Source organism: Callionymus lyra, chromosome 7 (assembly GCF_982586985.1).
Source record: "Callionymus lyra chromosome 7, fCalLyr1.hap1.1, whole genome shotgun sequence".
Classification (NCBI taxonomy): Eukaryota; Metazoa; Chordata; class Actinopteri; order Syngnathiformes; family Callionymidae; genus Callionymus; species Callionymus lyra.
This window is the reverse complement of record NC_141824.1, coordinates 29,454,914-29,471,626: the sequence shown is the minus strand read 5'-3', so window position 1 is coordinate 29,471,626 and position 16,713 is coordinate 29,454,914. Positions and strand designations below refer to the sequence as shown.

Here is a 16,713-nt window from a genome sequence, read left to right as displayed (position 1 = left end):
CAGGAGCCCACAGCTGGACTGTTCTGACCTCGGGTACCTCCCTGCCAGACTCACATCTGGCCAGTATTTTAATCCAGATGTGCAATGATCGCCTGTGTCTCGTCTCCTGATGAAGTGCCGGACCTCCACCAGGCCTGAGTCACAGAGGCATTTTACGGCAGAGTTTATCTGCATACAAAAGAGGCAGCGTATTGTTCCTACAGCCCCCCAGAGTTTGTTCTATCCATTTTCATCCTGTCTGCTTTTTAGCTCAAGTCCAGGGCCGAGGGATGACTTTGATCTCACATCTGTTCTCCGGCAATATTAGTCCAGAAATTTCTACACTTTTATAACTTTTATGTTGTTTTGTAAACAAATATACAAGCAGGAAAATGGCAACATGTTAAACTGAGGTTATATTACATTTCTGTTACACTTCCCTCATATAAATATATATTTTTAATTTGTATTATTATTGTCTGTACTTGTGTTACAAAAGTATGAAAGATAACTCTTCCATGTGTCCATTCTTACAAGTCTAAATTGAAATATTTGATTAAGCAGTATATGCAGTTAGTATTCACCTGAAAGACATGATATAATTCAGAAAGATTCTCACTATAGAAGTGAAACGATCCTTAAAATTATGAAACTGTCAATACTATGTAAACTAACAAAGTTTAGTTTTATTTATGTTGTAGTATGAAGCCTTACACGACACTCAATATTTTTAATTTCCGATATTATTAGATTCCACTTGTAGATCTTCCGCTTGTACACACCAGAGGGCGACAAACTTGCGTGTAGAACGTCAGTGGTTTTTAGACCGAAGGATGCACAGCCTGTTCAGTCAAGTGTGTTTATATTCAGTGAGCGCTTGCTCTTACTCTCATCGTTAATATGTGGATCACAGCCTCTTTTCAACTGTTGACTTGTAAATATTCAACAGTTGCTAAGAACATATAATATGTGTTAACTGTGTAATTCAAAAATCTGTTTATGAACATGTTTGCAACACTTTCATTTTCACAAGTCTATATGTCTTCTACATAAAACTACTAAATAAAACTATATTTAACTCCAAGCATTTCAAGTCTAATCTTAAAACAATACCAAATCATTAAATGAAAAATAAAAATCTGTAAGTACCACATCCACAGCCTGAAAAACAATCTCACTTCAGTGCCAAAAGTAGCAGCAAAGTCTCAGTGTGAGCAGAAACTCTGTTGAATTATTTATTGTCAGCATGAGTTAATTCTATTTGCGAACATAAGAAGGCACCGGCACTGATCTCCTGCTGTGGTTTACTCCTCTAATTCTACAAACTGTATATAGAAGACAGCTAGTCGTAAACAAGCAGTCACCTCTGCAGCCGGGCCCGACCTCTGGCCTCCCCCCGTGACGAGGCCTCGCTCGGTGAAGGACCAGATTGAGTGAGAGCCGGTGATAATGTAATCTCCTCTGTTTAATTACAGCCGCTGTAGTGGGCAGCTACAGCGGAACCACATTAGCCGCCATCTGCCGAGCGGAGAGGCTGCTCTTACATCCACGCTCACCATCATTAGCTCCAACAAGACGCGGAAACAAACGCATACATGACAGCCTGCCACTTCCAATGCACGCCGAGTGTTTCCGAGGCTGTGGTGACCTGACCTGACACGCCTGTGTTGTTGTGGATATGATGTGCTGCGGATTCTAAACTGCTGTCTGAGTGACACTTGTGAGATTTTGACATAGAATTAACACAAAAACTCTCTCGATGTAAATAAAACAACAGATTATGAGCGAAGGCTCTTGGTGGAGATTGCAAAGTCATGTTCCCTCTGAAATGAAAGTTTTAAACCATCCAAAAGAGGGCAGCATACATCTACAACAGACTCGTCTCGGGCTAGCTCTGTTTCTTCAACGACGGTCAAGACTGATCCACATAAATAGCTTTGTCATGATGTTCTGATTAAACAGTTTGTTAAAAATAGGAAGGAGGAACTCATGTTTAATTTTGAATTGGTGAATACAGAGACATCTACTGTTAGGTTTGTAGACTGCAGTCAAATCAATGCATCCCTTAAGACATTCTAAGGATTTTGGTTTTGTTGAGGCCAGTGTTTGGCTCTAACCTCAAGTTCACCAGCAACACATAATACCATAGTCTCAAAATGATGAAACAAACACCAAAAAGCAACATCTATGTTCACTTGCTGAAGTACACCAACTCAAATTAGATTTATGTTAGAATGTCATCTTTAATATTTAATAGTCACAACACACCAGGTTGAATTCATTATTAATGGATGATTTAACAGAGGTATTGAACTCAGCCAATAGTTCAGCATAACAAGAGCTACACATTGACCCAGAGTACAACTCTAATGTGAGAGGGTGGTCGTAATGATATTGTGTCGTCAATCTTCCTCTTTGTATACTTTCCCAACATTGATTATTTAGTTTCTGTGTCATACTGATATTTAATTTCTCTAAATTAATTTCTCGAGTTAAATGAATTTCCATTTAACTCGTGGTGGGTCGCATCATGAGTCAGCTGATGCTGTGTCATGATACAGTTTAAAAAAAGGCCACTAGATGGCACTCTCAGTTTGTAAATTCTGCCTTGCTACATTGAATTTGTAGATCAGAGCTCAAGATTATAAAGCAGATCACGTGGAAAATGCATCAACTGGTGAAGCAGAGATTCAGGCCACCAGCAGAGGGACTCATCTAATCTGAGTGAAAATGACCAAGACACATCTGTCATCTTCCTTCTCCCCTATTTCGTCTCCGCGGCAGAACAATTTGGGCCCCATTATCAAACGTTATTAACCTCCAAACCCTGTCGGCATCAGCATCAGCTGCTTTTCTATCGAATACTATTTACACCATCGCAGCAGAACTCATTATTGTGTGTTTGACTTTTAAATAATTCCCTGTGACACCAGTTAGATGAGCCAAATTGGCCGTAGATATTTCATGAAAATGACTTGGACTGCCTGAGGCCGATCATTTCTCCTGCTGGTGCTCGTTTCCTCGACACCTGGACGTCTGGAAATCCTAGAGAATAACTAAATGAACAAGTTGTTTCTTATAAACTCTCGAAAGCAAGTGAGTGGCTGAAAATGGACGTCTGCAGACGAGTTTTCCTTCATTCAAAATGGACAGAAGGTAAGAGATGGAAGAAACCATTTGTCAACATGTGTCAACAGCTAAAGGGAACAGACGACATCTTGTTCTAACGTTGACAGCAGATTTGGAAAGATGGGATTGAGAGGAAACTTTTCAACAATCTCCAATAATGACCTTTTCACAGGAGCTACAAGCTGTCAGGCCATGACGAGGTTTTCGAAGAATGGATAAGCTGTTGGTGACCGAACATCCTCTTCATCACCTTCCTCCCACCTCTGCTAAGGACCAGGTTGAGCGGGCAAGCACAGGCCCCAGTGATACCCTCCACAAACAACAGCCTCATTCAACGCACCGCTGACCTCACTATCTCTTTGTGAAAGGGAAAGTCCAGAGTTGCATTCTGTTAAATGGTGCTTCAGTCGCCAGCTTGACAGACCTCTGGACCACAAGTCCAGGCTTACAGGTGATAGTGAACTTCACTGCCTTTCCCTGGGACTGCACATGAGAGAAACATGGTAAGAAACACAAGAAATTATTTCACCTTTGGCATCTATAAGTGCTGCTAGTTTACTTAGCCAACTGCTTTAAGAAGAGTCTGGTAGACGTAGCGATCTGTTACTGTGACACCTACTCTGAACGAATCTCAGTGTCCATTTCTAAATGTGGAGCCACATTCAAGTGCTTAAAAACACGAGAGTAGCAGATGGTGCAGCATTGATTCAGATGGAGCATGCAAGTAATTGTGCTATTCCGACCCCGCGTCTCCCATCTACAGGGACCTTCATTGTAATTACGGTAATTCGCTCAATATGTTGCTTATAAAGCAGCTGCTAATTAGATAGTTAGTCCGAGAGAAGCACATTCGAGCGCCAACCACAAGTAGTTCTTGACAATCAGGAAATACGTTTTAAATGAAGGGAATTTGTTTTGATAGAAAATGTTTTTTTAAGATTTTAGGAAACAATCATTTTGACTACATGTCACTTAAGTTTTGAAACTAATCCATCCAGGGAAGAATCTAATTTCCAATATAGATAAAACGTTCCATTCTATATTGACTTAGAATTGTGTTTCCTGACTCAGGGGAGCTCACCCTTATTCAAAATAGATATATCAATATATACAATTCAATGACACAGTAAGAAAAGGTTTCCTCGGTTAAGGGCTTCTCTCTGAGGTTCAGGACTCAAGGCACCTACTAACCTTCCCTCGTGACTACAGTTTAAAGATAGCGTAAATGCAGATTAGCTACAGAATCCAGCAGGACGATATGGTTCTGTCAATGAAACTGTGGCTGCTCCTCACAGAGTGCTGATGGAAGCACACCATCAGAGATTGAGAGCCCAGCAGGATTTAGCCATCTACCTCACTTGGATCGAACAACGTCGGCTGAACAAACGCAGGTCAGCTCAACCTGGTGGACCAGGTTCACTTCTCTACCCAATTCAACACTTGGTAAGAACACAAAGACTGGGGAAGTTTACCTTTCAGGAGGGAGTGTTTGCCATTAGACGTACGATGGTAATGGTAATCGACTTAGACATTAACCTCATTCGCTGTAGTCTACAGGTTGCTGTGGTTGTTTGCGGTTTTGTGTGTGACTGGACTTTTGGGAGGCGTCGCTCTTGGTGTAGGTGAGTCACACTCACAGTCCATTGTGTCTATATATATATATATATATATATATATATATATATATATGAAAATTTACTGTGGTTTCCATGCATTAGTTAGGTTTAACACAGTGAAAAACGTGTTTTCTGTTAACTGATAAGCATGTAAGTGTTGATGAATGGCATCTAATTAACTTTTGTCTTTACCACATGCTGGCATGTTTCTACTGAGGCCCTCCTCTCACACTCCAATAGGACTCTGGGATACACAGCCCCTCACAGGAACCCTCACATGCAACACCACAGAGGAAACATCCCTGTCTGACCACAGGAAAGGTGGGTGTTGTCATAACTAACGACCATCTCGACTGTGTTATAGTGTCATGTTTTAAACCCTCCATGAGTCACCGTGAAACGGTTAAGAATACAAATACAGACAACAAATTGATTGGTGGTCACTGTTGTGATATTGGTGGTTGTATTTGTTGTAGACATTGTTGTGATGGTGGTTGTAGTCGTGGTGGACATTGTTGTGATGGTGGTTATAGTCGTGGTGGACATTGTTGTGATGGTGGTTGTGGTTGTGATGGACATTGTTGTGATGATGGTTGTAGTTGTGGTGGACATTGTTATGATGGTGGTTATAGTCGTGGTGGACATTGTCGTGATGGTGGTTGTAGTTGTGATGGACATTGTTGTGATGGTGGTTGTGGTTGTGGTTGTGATGGACATTGTTGTGATGGACATTGTTGTGATGGTGGTTGTAGTTGTGGTGGACATTGTTGGGATAGTGGTTGTAGTTGTGATGGACATTGTTGTGATGGACATTGTTGTGATGGTGGTTGTAGTTGTGGTGGACATTGTTGTGATGGTGGTTGTAGTTGTGATGGACATTGTTGTGATAGTGGTTGTAGTTGTGATGGACATTGTTGTGATGGTGGCTGTAGTTGTGGTGGACATTGTTGTGATGGACATTTTTGTGATAGTGGTTGTAGTTGTGATGGACATTTTTGTGATAGTGGTTGTAGTTGTGGTGGACATTGTTGTGATGGTGGTTGTAGTTGTGGTGGACATTGTTGTGATGGACATTTTTGTGATAGTGGTTGTAGTTGTGATGGACATTGTTGTGATGGTGGTTGTGGTTGTGGTTGTGATGAACATTGTTGTGATAGTGGTTGTAGTTGTGATGGACATTGTTGTGATAGGGGTTGTAGTTGTGATGGACATTGTTGTGATAGTGGTTGTAGTTGTGATGGACATTGTTGTGATAGGGGTTGTAGTTGTGATGGACATTGTTGTGATGGTGGTTGTAGTTGTGATGGACATTGTTGTGATAGTGGTTGTAGTTGTGATGGACATTGTTGTGATAGGGGTTGTAGTTGTGATGGACATTTTTGTGATGGTGGTTGTAGTTGTGGTGGACATTGTTGTGATGGTGGTTGTAGTTGTGATGGACATTGTTGTGATAGTGGTTGTAGTTTTGATTAACATTGTTGTGATAGGGGTTGTAGTTGTGATGGACATTGTTGTGATGGTGGTTGTAGTTGTGGCGAACATTGTTGTGATGGTGGCTGTAGTTGTGATGGACATTGTTGTGATGGTGGTTGTAGTTGTGATGGACATTGTTGTTATGGTGGTTGTAGTTGTGATGGACATTGTTGTGATGGTGGTTGTAGTTTTGATGGACATTGTTGTGATGGTGGTTGTAGTTGTGATGGACATTGTTGTGATAGTGGTTGTAGTTGTGGTGGACATTGTTGTTATAGTGGTTGTAGTTGTGATGGAGATTGTTGTTATAGTGGTTGTAGTTATGATGGACATTGTTGTGATGGTGGTTATAGTCGTGGTGGACATTGTTGTGATGGTGGTTGTGGTTGTGATGGGCATTGTTGTGATGATGGTTGTAGTTGTGGTGGACATTGTTATGATGGTGGTTATAGTCGTGGTGGACATTGTTGTGATGGTGGTTGTAGTTGTGATGGACATTGTTGTGATGGTGGTTGTGGTTGTGGTTGTGATGGACATTGTTGTGATGGACATTGTTGTGATGGTGGTTGTAGTTGTGGTGGACATTGTTGGGATAGTGGTTGTAGTTGTGATGGACATTGTTGTGATGGACATTGTTGTGATGGTGGTTGTAGTTGTGGTGGACATTGTTGTGATGGTGGTTGTAGTTGTGATGGACATTGTTGTGATAGTGGTTGTAGTTGTGATGGACATTGTTGTGATGGTGGCTGTAGTTGTGGTGGACATTGTTGTGATGGACATTTTTGTGATAGTGGTTGTAGTTGTGATGGACATTTTTGTGATAGTGGTTGTAGTTGTGGTGGACATTGTTGTGATGGTGGTTGTAGTTGTGGTGGACATTGTTGTGATGGACATTTTTGTGATAGTGGTTGTAGTTGTGATGGACATTGTTGTGATGGTGGTTGTGGTTGTGGTTGTGATGAACATTGTTGTGATAGTGGTTGTAGTTGTGATGGACATTGTTGTGATAGGGGTTGTAGTTGTGATGGACATTGTTGTGATAGTGGTTGTAGTTGTGATGGACATTGTTGTGATAGGGGTTGTAGTTGTGATGGACATTGTTGTGATGGTGGTTGTAGTTGTGATGGACATTGTTGTGATAGTGGTTGTAGTTGTGATGGACATTGTTGTGATAGGGGTTGTAGTTGTGATGGACATTGTTGTGATGGTGGTTGTAGTTGTGGTGGACATTGTTGTGATGGTGGTTGTAGTTGTGATGGACATTGTTGTGATAGTGGTTGTAGTTTTGATTAACATTGTTGTGATAGGGGTTGTAGTTGTGATGGACATTGTTGTGATGGTGGTTGTAGTTGTGGCGAACATTGTTGTGATGGTGGCTGTAGTTGTGATGGACATTGTTGTGATGGTGGTTGTAGTTGTGATGGACATTGTTGTTATGGTGGTTGTAGTTGTGATGGACATTGTTGTGATGGTGGTTGTAGTTTTGATGGACATTGTTGTGATGGTGGTTGTAGTTGTGATGGACATTGTTGTGATAGTGGTTGTAGTTGTGGTGGACATTGTTGTTATAGTGGTTGTAGTTGTGATGGAGATTGTTGTTATAGTGGTTGTAGTTATGATGGACATTGTTGTGATGGTGGTTGTAGTTGTGCTGGACATTGTTGTGATTGTAGTTGTGATGGACATTGTTGTGATTGTAGTTGTGATGGACTTTGTTGAGATGGTGGTTGTGATGGACATTTTTGAGATGGTGGTTGTAGTTGTGATGGACATTGTTGTGATTGTGGTTGTAGTTGTGCTGGACATTGTTGTTATTGTGGTTGTAGTTGTGATGAACATTGTTGTGATGGTGGTTGTAGTTGTGATGGACATTATTGTGATAGGGGTTGTAGTTGTGATGAACATTGTTGTGATGGACATTGTTGTGATGGTGGTTGTAGTTGTGGTGGACATTGTTGTGATGGTGGTTGTAGTTGTGATGGACATTGTTGTTAAAGTGGTTGTAGTTGTGATGAACATTGTTGTGATGGTGGTTGTAGTTGTGATGGACATTGTTGTGACAGTGGTTGTAGTTGTGGTGGACATTGTTGTTATAGTGGTTGTAGTTGTGATGGAGATTGTTGTTATAGTGGTTGTAGTTGTGATGGACATTGTTGTGATGGTGGTTGTAGTTGTGATGGACATTGTTGAGATGGTGGTTGTAGTTATGATGGACATTGTTGTGATGGTGGTTGTAGTTGTGCTGGACATTGTTGTGATTGTACTTGTGATGGACATTGTTGTGATTGTAGTTGTGATGGACATTGTTGAGATGGTGGTTGTGATGGACATTGTTGAGATAGTGGTTGTAGTTGTGGTGGAAATTGTTGTTATAGTGGTTGTAGTTGTGATGGAGATTGTTGTTATAGTGGTTGTAGTTGTGATGGACATTGTTGTGATAGTGGTTGTATTTTTTGGTGGACATTGTTGTTATAGTGGTTGTAGTTGTGATGGAGATTGTTGTTATAGTGGTTGTAGTTGTGATGGACATTGTTGAGATGGTGGTTGTAGTTGTGATGGACATTGATGTGATTGTGGTTGTAGTTGTGGTGGACATTGTTGTGATTGTGGTTGTAGTTGTGCTGGACATTGTTGTGATTGTGGTTGTAGTTGTGCTGGACATTGTTGTTATTGTGGTTGTAGTTGTGATGAACATTGTTGTGATGGTGGTTGTAGTTGTGATGGACATTGTTGTGATGGTGGTTCTAGTTGTGATGGACATTGTTGTGATTGAAGTTGTGGTGAACATTGTTGTGATGGTGGTTGTAGTTGTGGTGGACATTGTTGTTATAGTGGTTGTAGTTGTGATGGACATTGTTGTGATGGTGGTTGTAGTTGTGATGGACATTGTTGAGATGGTGGTTGTAGTTATGATGGTCATTGTTTTGATGGTGGTTGTAGTTGTGCTGGACATTGTTGTGATTGTACTTGTGATGGACATTGTTGTGATTGTAGTTGTGATGGACATTGTTGAGATGGTGGTTGTGATGGACATTGTTGAGATAGTGGTTGTAGTTGTGGTGGAAATTGTTGTTATAGTGGTTGTAGTTGTGATGGAGATTGTTGTTATAGTGGTTGTAGTTGTGATGGACATTGTTGTGATAGTGGTTGTAGTTGTGGTGGACATTGTTGTTATAGTGGTTGTAGTTGTGATGGAGATTGTTGTTATAGTGGTTGTAGTTGTGATGGACATTGTTGAGATGGTGGTTGTAGTTGTGATGGACATTGATGTGATTGTGGTTGTAGTTGTGGTGGACATTGTTGTGATTGTGGTTGTAGTTGTGCTGGACATTGTTGTTATTGTGGTTGTAGTTGTGATGAACATTGTTGTGATGGTGGTTGTAGTTGTGATGGACATTGTTGTGATGGTGGTTCTAGTTGTGATGGACATTGTTGTGATTGAAGTTGTGGTGAACATTGTTGTGATGGTGGTTGTAGTTGTGGTGGACATTGTTGTGATAGTGGTTGTAGTTGTGATGGACATTGTTGTGATAGTGGTTGTAGTTGTGATGACAAGCAAGCTCAGAGTCTCTTTCTTGCTTGCTCATGACTGCTGAGTAAGCGTGTATCTGTGAAGGGATTTTCAATCAATCAGGGTCAGTATTTTACAGAATCAGCCCCGAGAATTCCCTCCTGGAGATCCAGCTGGGTAAGACTCCGCCCACCTGGCTGCCGGTGTGCTACGAGAGGTGGAACTCATCACTGGGAACGTTGGTGTGTCGACAGCTGGGTCATCTCAGGTTCGTCTCCTGAAGCAAGATGATAGAACATTCTTCACTTTATTACCTGCCCATAGTTTAATCATCCTGCCAGAGTTGAAGGCTTGATTTATATTTGCTCTGCTAATCGCTGATTCTTCTTTCTCGCCCACACGCTCTCAACGCCTCTTCTGCATATGTTTTCTTCCCAGACTGACCAAGCATAAAGCCGTAAATATAACTGATATTTGGCCTAACTATGCACACGGCTTTATGCAGATTAGCCCCGAACACAAAAGCAATCTGGAAACTATGTGGCAGTTCAGGTAAAGCCATTCGTCTGAAGTACAGTGACGCCTTAATTAAGCAGCATTAGTTAACCCATTCTTTCTCATTTAGAGGGAGCTGTCTTACTGGGAAGGTTATTGCCCTGCAATGTTTTGGTGAGAATAAATCACTTTACCTTTTTCTACAAACACACGTCTCACACTCGATGTGTGTGTGAGCAGAGTGCGGGACCAAAGCCACGGTTTCCAAAATCGTCGGTGGAGGGGAGGCGACGCTGGGTAGCTGGCCCTGGCAGGTGAGCCTCTACTACAACAACGACTATTTCTGTGGAGGCTCCGTCATCACTCGCCAATGGATCCTCACAGCTGCTCACTGTGTGCACAAGTAAGGCTGTGACCTTAGGCTAGCTAAATACCAGATGTGCAAATTGAACAGGGTTGGTTGGTTAAATTCCAGAAGGGGCTACAAATTTGTCATTTTTATCACAACTTTTTCGTATCTGATTTATTTTTCATTATTATATTTTTATTATTTAGTTGGTCCAGTGTGAGCATTATTTTAAAGATTTGCCACCAGCAAATCTGAATTAAAAACCAGGGACACAACAATTACAATGTATTATTTATATCTATTCTTTGCTCTGAGTCTACATTATTTGGCTGGTCTTCAAGCTTTTGTGTGGGCTTTAAATAAAATATAGACTCAATGATATGAATATATTATATTAATAAAATCTGAAACTTTTAATACACACAACCTTTTCATCTGTGGTGTTAGAACAGAATATATGATTGAAACAAGATTACACACAAAATAACAAATAGAAAAACAGAACCAAGCACCAAAGCAGCCATTTGATTTTATTATTGTTTCTTTTTACTTCTTGTGTGACAAGGACCATTATATGCAAGATACTATTTCAATAGTTTATTTATATATAAAGGAAAGGCTACAACAAAAGCCTTATTGTAATTTATAATTTAAACTATCATCATCATTGTTTTAAGAGACTTATTCAGGTTTTAAAGACTTTTTAATGCCGTGTGCCAATGAATTGGGGAGCTTCACTCTATTATAAAGTCTAACTCTATTAAATCTAGGAACAAAAGCGTTTTTTTTTTCTAGAAAATGTCAGTTTGAATTAAAAGGAAGTCGTCGAAAGTTCTAGATGAACACACAATGGTCAAAACTCACACTGGACCAAGAAATTCTTGTCCAAAAGCTACATGTGTTTCCAGGGTGGACTTCGACATCTGTTCAATTCCAACTGTAGCATTATAAACTGGTGCTGTTTTCTCACATTCCGCCTCCAATGTTGGATAAATGGCAGCAACCGGGTGCCTAATGTGTCCAACTGGATGGTCTACGCTGGCATCGTGGAGCGCACGTCCACAAACATGGCTCAACAGACGGGCCATGAAGTGCAGAAGATCATTTACCACGAGCGCTACAGCAGCCGGGACACTGACAGTGACATCGCGCTCATGAAACTCCACACACCGCTGGACTTCTCAGGTACCTCCAGAAAATAATGTCCGAAATTTAGAATCACCTTCAATAATGTTTTTCCTCATTTGACCTGAACAATCAACAGCAAGTTGTTAGCATGAGTTAAACTTAGTGGAACAGTTACACACTGAAAATCCATTTCACAGACACGGTCCGGCCCATCTGTTTGCCTCAGTACAACTATGATCCTCCAAGTGGGACCCAGTGCTGGATCTCTGGATGGGGACACACGATGCCTCTAGAAGGTGGACTCAAGTGTTGACATTAAACTCTTAAAGATCTAATTCAGGCCTCATTACAGGTAAAGAACCGACTAGATTATCTGAAGCTCTGAAAGAAGCATTGGTTCCTATAATAAGCACAGAGAAGTGCAACAGCTCCTGCATGTACGACGGAATGATCACACAGAGGATGCTCTGCGCCGGATACACAGATGGGAAAATGGATGCTTGTCAGGTCTGACACACGTTTGAAGAACTTGTTGTTTGGAGTTATTTCGAGACTACTATTTGTACCTCTTCAGGGGGACAGCGGGAGTCCTCTGGTCTGCCGTGACGATGACGTCTGGAGGCTGATCGGAGTGGTCAGCTGGGGAAATGGATGTGCACAACCAAACTACCCTGGGGTTTACACCAAAGTTGCTGAGTTCCTGGGCTGGATTTATGAAATAATAGAGGTGAAACATCTTGTGGCAATCTTCTCTCTGATCTCTAAATACCAACAAATATTACATTGCAACGATGAAAAAATATCATTACTGTTGAAAAAAAAGGTAATGAATGAAGATTGACATCAATAATCTCAGGTTGTTAAGTGAATCCAATACAAAGAAGTAACTTCATGTTAATGTCAATTAGAGAATTAGGCAAATTTTAAATTATTGCCGCATACAAACTTGAGTTTGACACATAGTCTCAAATCGGAATAAACAAAAAACCAACATACAAACTGTATGCAGTAGTTGGAACCAGAGAGAAATGGTTTGAAATGTATTTATATAATAAAACTGCAATAAAAGAAGAAGAACATCACTTACAATCCTTAAGTATGAAGAAATAAAAATAGGTTGGCTATAGGAGCAAAGCATGTCCTAGTTTTGTCTTAATAGTATTCCCGGTAGCCAGTATAGTAATTCACAGTATAACCACCTCCTCTGTACGACCTTGGCGATCTTGGACAGTTAACATTTTCTTTGAAGCTACTAGATCAAACAGGGAATTATAAATGAAAGCATGACATTATTGGGTTCTGTTGTTTATTTCCACATTTTTCTTTTCTTTTACAGAATTAACATGAAAGACAAGACGAGTGGTTCTTTTGTTTTTATTTTATGTTATTGTTGTACCTTAAATAGACAAGCCTTCTGACGGATTCCATGTATTTTGTCTTTTTAATGTCTTCAATAAAAAAAAGAAGTTGTTTGTATTGGTTGTAGCTCCTGCTTTGATCGTTAGATGGCACATGTGCATCATGTCTGCCTCAAAGGTTGTCATGGTAACACACAACAGAGCAAAGCCAACATTACAAGTTAGCTTGACTGGTTCAGGTTTTGTAGACATTTCATGACACAACTCTGAGTGGCAGAGGCGTATATCGGAGGTGGAAACAAAAGTTTGTAAACGTTAGTCACGATGTCGTCGGTTGGAGACTCCGGAGCAGTTCTGCAGCAGGTCTGCAGCCTCTGGTCCATGATGGACGATCTGTGCCAGACTGACCCAGAAGGTTACCGCAGATTCATCGACCAGCAGAAGAAAACCAGAGCAGAGTACAACTTCCCACCACATATCCACTGCAGTCTTCGAGCCTTCACTGTGGTACGTTTTTTACTTCTACTGTAAAAATCTTATTCGACTTGATTCTTGTATTCTCGAGGTTTAGTAAACGTATAAAAACAGACTCTATATTTTAAGTTCATCACTGAAATAAATCAGAATTTATTTATTTCATTTAATTATCATAATAAACGTGTTTGCGGGTAAATAAACGCAATCTGAATCGTATATAATACTATACTACTTTGCATAGATTTCTTACTATATTTTCCATTGAACTGTTTATGATATATTTTTTAAAACCTTTTGTTATCTCAGGGTAAATGTGTTTGAGATATCTCTCGTGTTGCCTCTAGTTCAAGGTGAACGGCCTCCCTGGTTTCCAGAAATACATATACAGTGGTGGAGGTAGTTCACCTTGACCCTGAGGCAACACAAGGGATACCACAAACACATTTGTTTTCAGGTAAATAATGTGAACACATCATTAAAACAGAAGAATGTTATTACATAGAGTGTAAGTCTTTATAGTGTATTTAAGAAAATATATATTGGAATGATATTTGTAATCTATATTTCAAGTTTATCACTGAAATAAATCAGAATTTATTTATTTTATTTAATTATCATAATAAACGTGGTTGCGGGTAAATAAACGCAATCTGTATCATATATAACACTATACTACTTTCCAAAGTTTTCTCACAATACTGGTTATGATATATTTTTAAAAACCTTTTGTTATCTCAGGGTCAAGGTGACCTGGAGGCTTACAAAAAACAAATGTGTTTGAGATATCTCTTGTGTTGCCTCTAGTTCAAGGTGAACAGGCCGTTCCTGGCTTCCAGAAATAAATATACAGTGGTGGAGGTCGTTCACCTTGACCCAGAGGCAACACAAGGGATACCACAAACACATGTGTTTTCCAGGTAAATAATGTGAACACATCATTAAAACAGAAGAATGCAATTACAGAGAGTGTAAGTCTTTATAGTGTATTTAAGAAAATAGATGTTTGAATGATAATTACATTACAAATGTTCATGTAAATAATGAAGAAAACAACTGCTGCTCTTCCTTGTTTCCTGTTTATTTACTCCTCAACAGTTTAATAGATTTTGTTCGAATTTCACACTAAAACCCGACATCGGAGAGTTGGTAAAGTTATCACTTCAGAGTCATTTATCTAATTTTTTATTGACATACAAGTGTGACTCGGCAGGAACCAGAAGAAACAGTTCTCTACATCAACATATGCAGCTGGAGACGTGTGCCAGCACCGGAGGACGCCAGCACGCCGCTGCCAGTGTATGCTGGGAACCTGGAAAAAGAGTCCGATGAAGGTCAGAGATGTTGACGAATGATACAATAATGTCCTCCTGACACGTTTCTTTCTAGATGGGTGTTCGGTATTGGATGTGGCGTTCAACCCCTGTGTGGTGCAGGAGTGTGAGAGTGACCAGGAGAAGATGAGCGTGCTCTTCATGCAGGTCATGGGATTCTTGCAGAAGCAGCGTGGAATGAAGTTATCTCCCCAGCACACCATGGTCAACAGCAGCCCGAGGAGCACAGACAGTGATCTGTACAGGCGCCTGGGCTTTCAGAGGAGTCCGAAACCAACTGACCTCTCAGACACTGGTGAAGTTACATTAGATATCCTTCTAAAATGCTGATTCTAATTATTATTTGACGAATTGGTTTCTCTCAACAGACAGCCAGACTCTAGCTCCTATAATTCAGCAGCTTTCTCTTCAATCAGCGATTCAAGACCGAGGCCCAGAAGCACAATTTAGCCTCCGACCCACAGAGCAAAAGAAAGCTGGTTTGATCCAGGTCATCTCCAGCACATCTGCGCAGCCCGAGAAGCCGACTCATCGCCTTGAAGTGAAGACAGGCGCTGCAGGTGTTCCCTGCAAATTGGAAGTGAGAGTAGATCTGCCAAAGGTTTCCACTGTGCTGGACTGTCGGCTGGAAATTTCAAATGTAAGTGCTTGTTCTGTGTTATCATAAAGCATCAATGTATGGGTCGCATTCAGCAACAAAAACGCCCACTTGCACTTAGCGCCTGAAAGTTCAGTCAACTCAATCATTATGATAAATGTCAACACTATTTCTAAGACCACGAATGTGTTTATTTTGTCACCGCCCATAATACATTATTCAACAGGAGTTGATGTATAGTTCTGACATGTCTACTACGATTTGAAAGCCAAAGAAATATTGAAACACATTTGAGTTAAATTGCAGTTTCACTAAAGCTCCAAGCTTATCTACTTTCTGCTGATTCCAGCAAACACAAAAAGTGTGTCCTCTGAGCACATTTATCCCCATAATCCTTTGCGGCGGGCTAGCTAAATCCAATTACATGCTACCTGCATTTTTCAATATTGTACAGATTTCTTTCAACTCAGTCCGTATTAACATTTCAAACTAACAGTTGTATTGCTTTTAACAAGAATAACATTGTACATGTATATTACAATATTCTGTATACATATTTGATTGAAGCTATAAATGTTCTATTTCCCCTGAAGTCAACACATTCAAGTGCTGGGAATTAAATTATACTAGTATTTATTTAATTAGCCACGTCTGTTAAGTCTCTTAAGTCAAGTCCATAAGACATTTGTTACTGGGCAGCACAGAAAGAAAAATAATGTTCTATTTTTTTTTACCACTGCCTAAAATGTGTTTCATTTAGAACAAAAAAAGGATTTTCTGTACTAAAACATTAGCATCCTCCAACCGTCCAAAAACATAATTTCTTTGGGAAATTAAAATTTTAAAATCTGAATTTCACGATCCAGGTTTGGCAGGAAGTGAGGTGAGGAGAGTAAAATCATCTGAATGTTCTCTCTTGACAGGAAGAGCTCTTGCTGCAGGTGGAGGGCATCTACTATTTACTTATCGACTTCCCGAGAGCTGTGAACGACGACACGGCAGCTGCGATCTTCGACAAACACACACGGAAGCTCGTTTTTCAAGCAGATCTGTTATGAACGGGCCAGTTGGTGCGCCGATGGTCACGAGCAGATGCTGAAAACAAGCCACGATGGATCAGTAGATTCCAGCAATCCACATCTAAAACATGTGTAAACCCCAGTGAGTGACAAATAAACTGATTACCCCCCAAACCATCCCATAATTTAGTCTGTGTGGGCTGAACATCTGCAGTAAATTCCGATTTTAACCTGAGAGGGGGAAAAGGAC

General features: G+C 40.4%; 2 protein-coding genes across 2 annotated transcripts; both read left to right on the top strand.

Annotated features, from left to right (window-relative positions):
- The first annotated feature begins 3,319 nt into the window (after window positions 1-3,319).
- On the top strand, window positions 3,320-13,022 carry tmprss5 (transmembrane serine protease 5). Its single transcript, XM_087794940.1, has 13 exons — window positions 3,320-3,394; window positions 4,404-4,551; window positions 4,659-4,731; window positions 4,918-5,045; window positions 9,838-9,976; window positions 10,147-10,260; window positions 10,334-10,377; window positions 10,444-10,606; window positions 11,553-11,737; window positions 11,878-11,986; window positions 12,049-12,187; window positions 12,255-12,407; window positions 13,017-13,022. Exons 1-13 carry the CDS (start codon window positions 3,320-3,322, stop codon window positions 13,020-13,022), a joined length of 1,476 nt encoding a protein of 491 aa, XP_087651066.1.
- A 258-nt stretch (window positions 13,023-13,280) lies between these two features.
- Window positions 13,281-16,709, top strand: pih1d2 (PIH1 domain containing 2). The gene is made up of 5 exons (XM_087795876.1): window positions 13,281-13,545; window positions 14,726-14,846; window positions 14,902-15,141; window positions 15,215-15,486; window positions 16,368-16,709. The coding sequence occupies exons 1-5, from the start codon at window positions 13,363-13,365 to the stop codon at window positions 16,500-16,502; spliced, it is 951 nt and encodes a 316-aa protein (XP_087652002.1). The 5' UTR covers window positions 13,281-13,362; the 3' UTR covers window positions 16,503-16,709.
- Window positions 16,710-16,713: the final 4 nt, after the last annotated feature.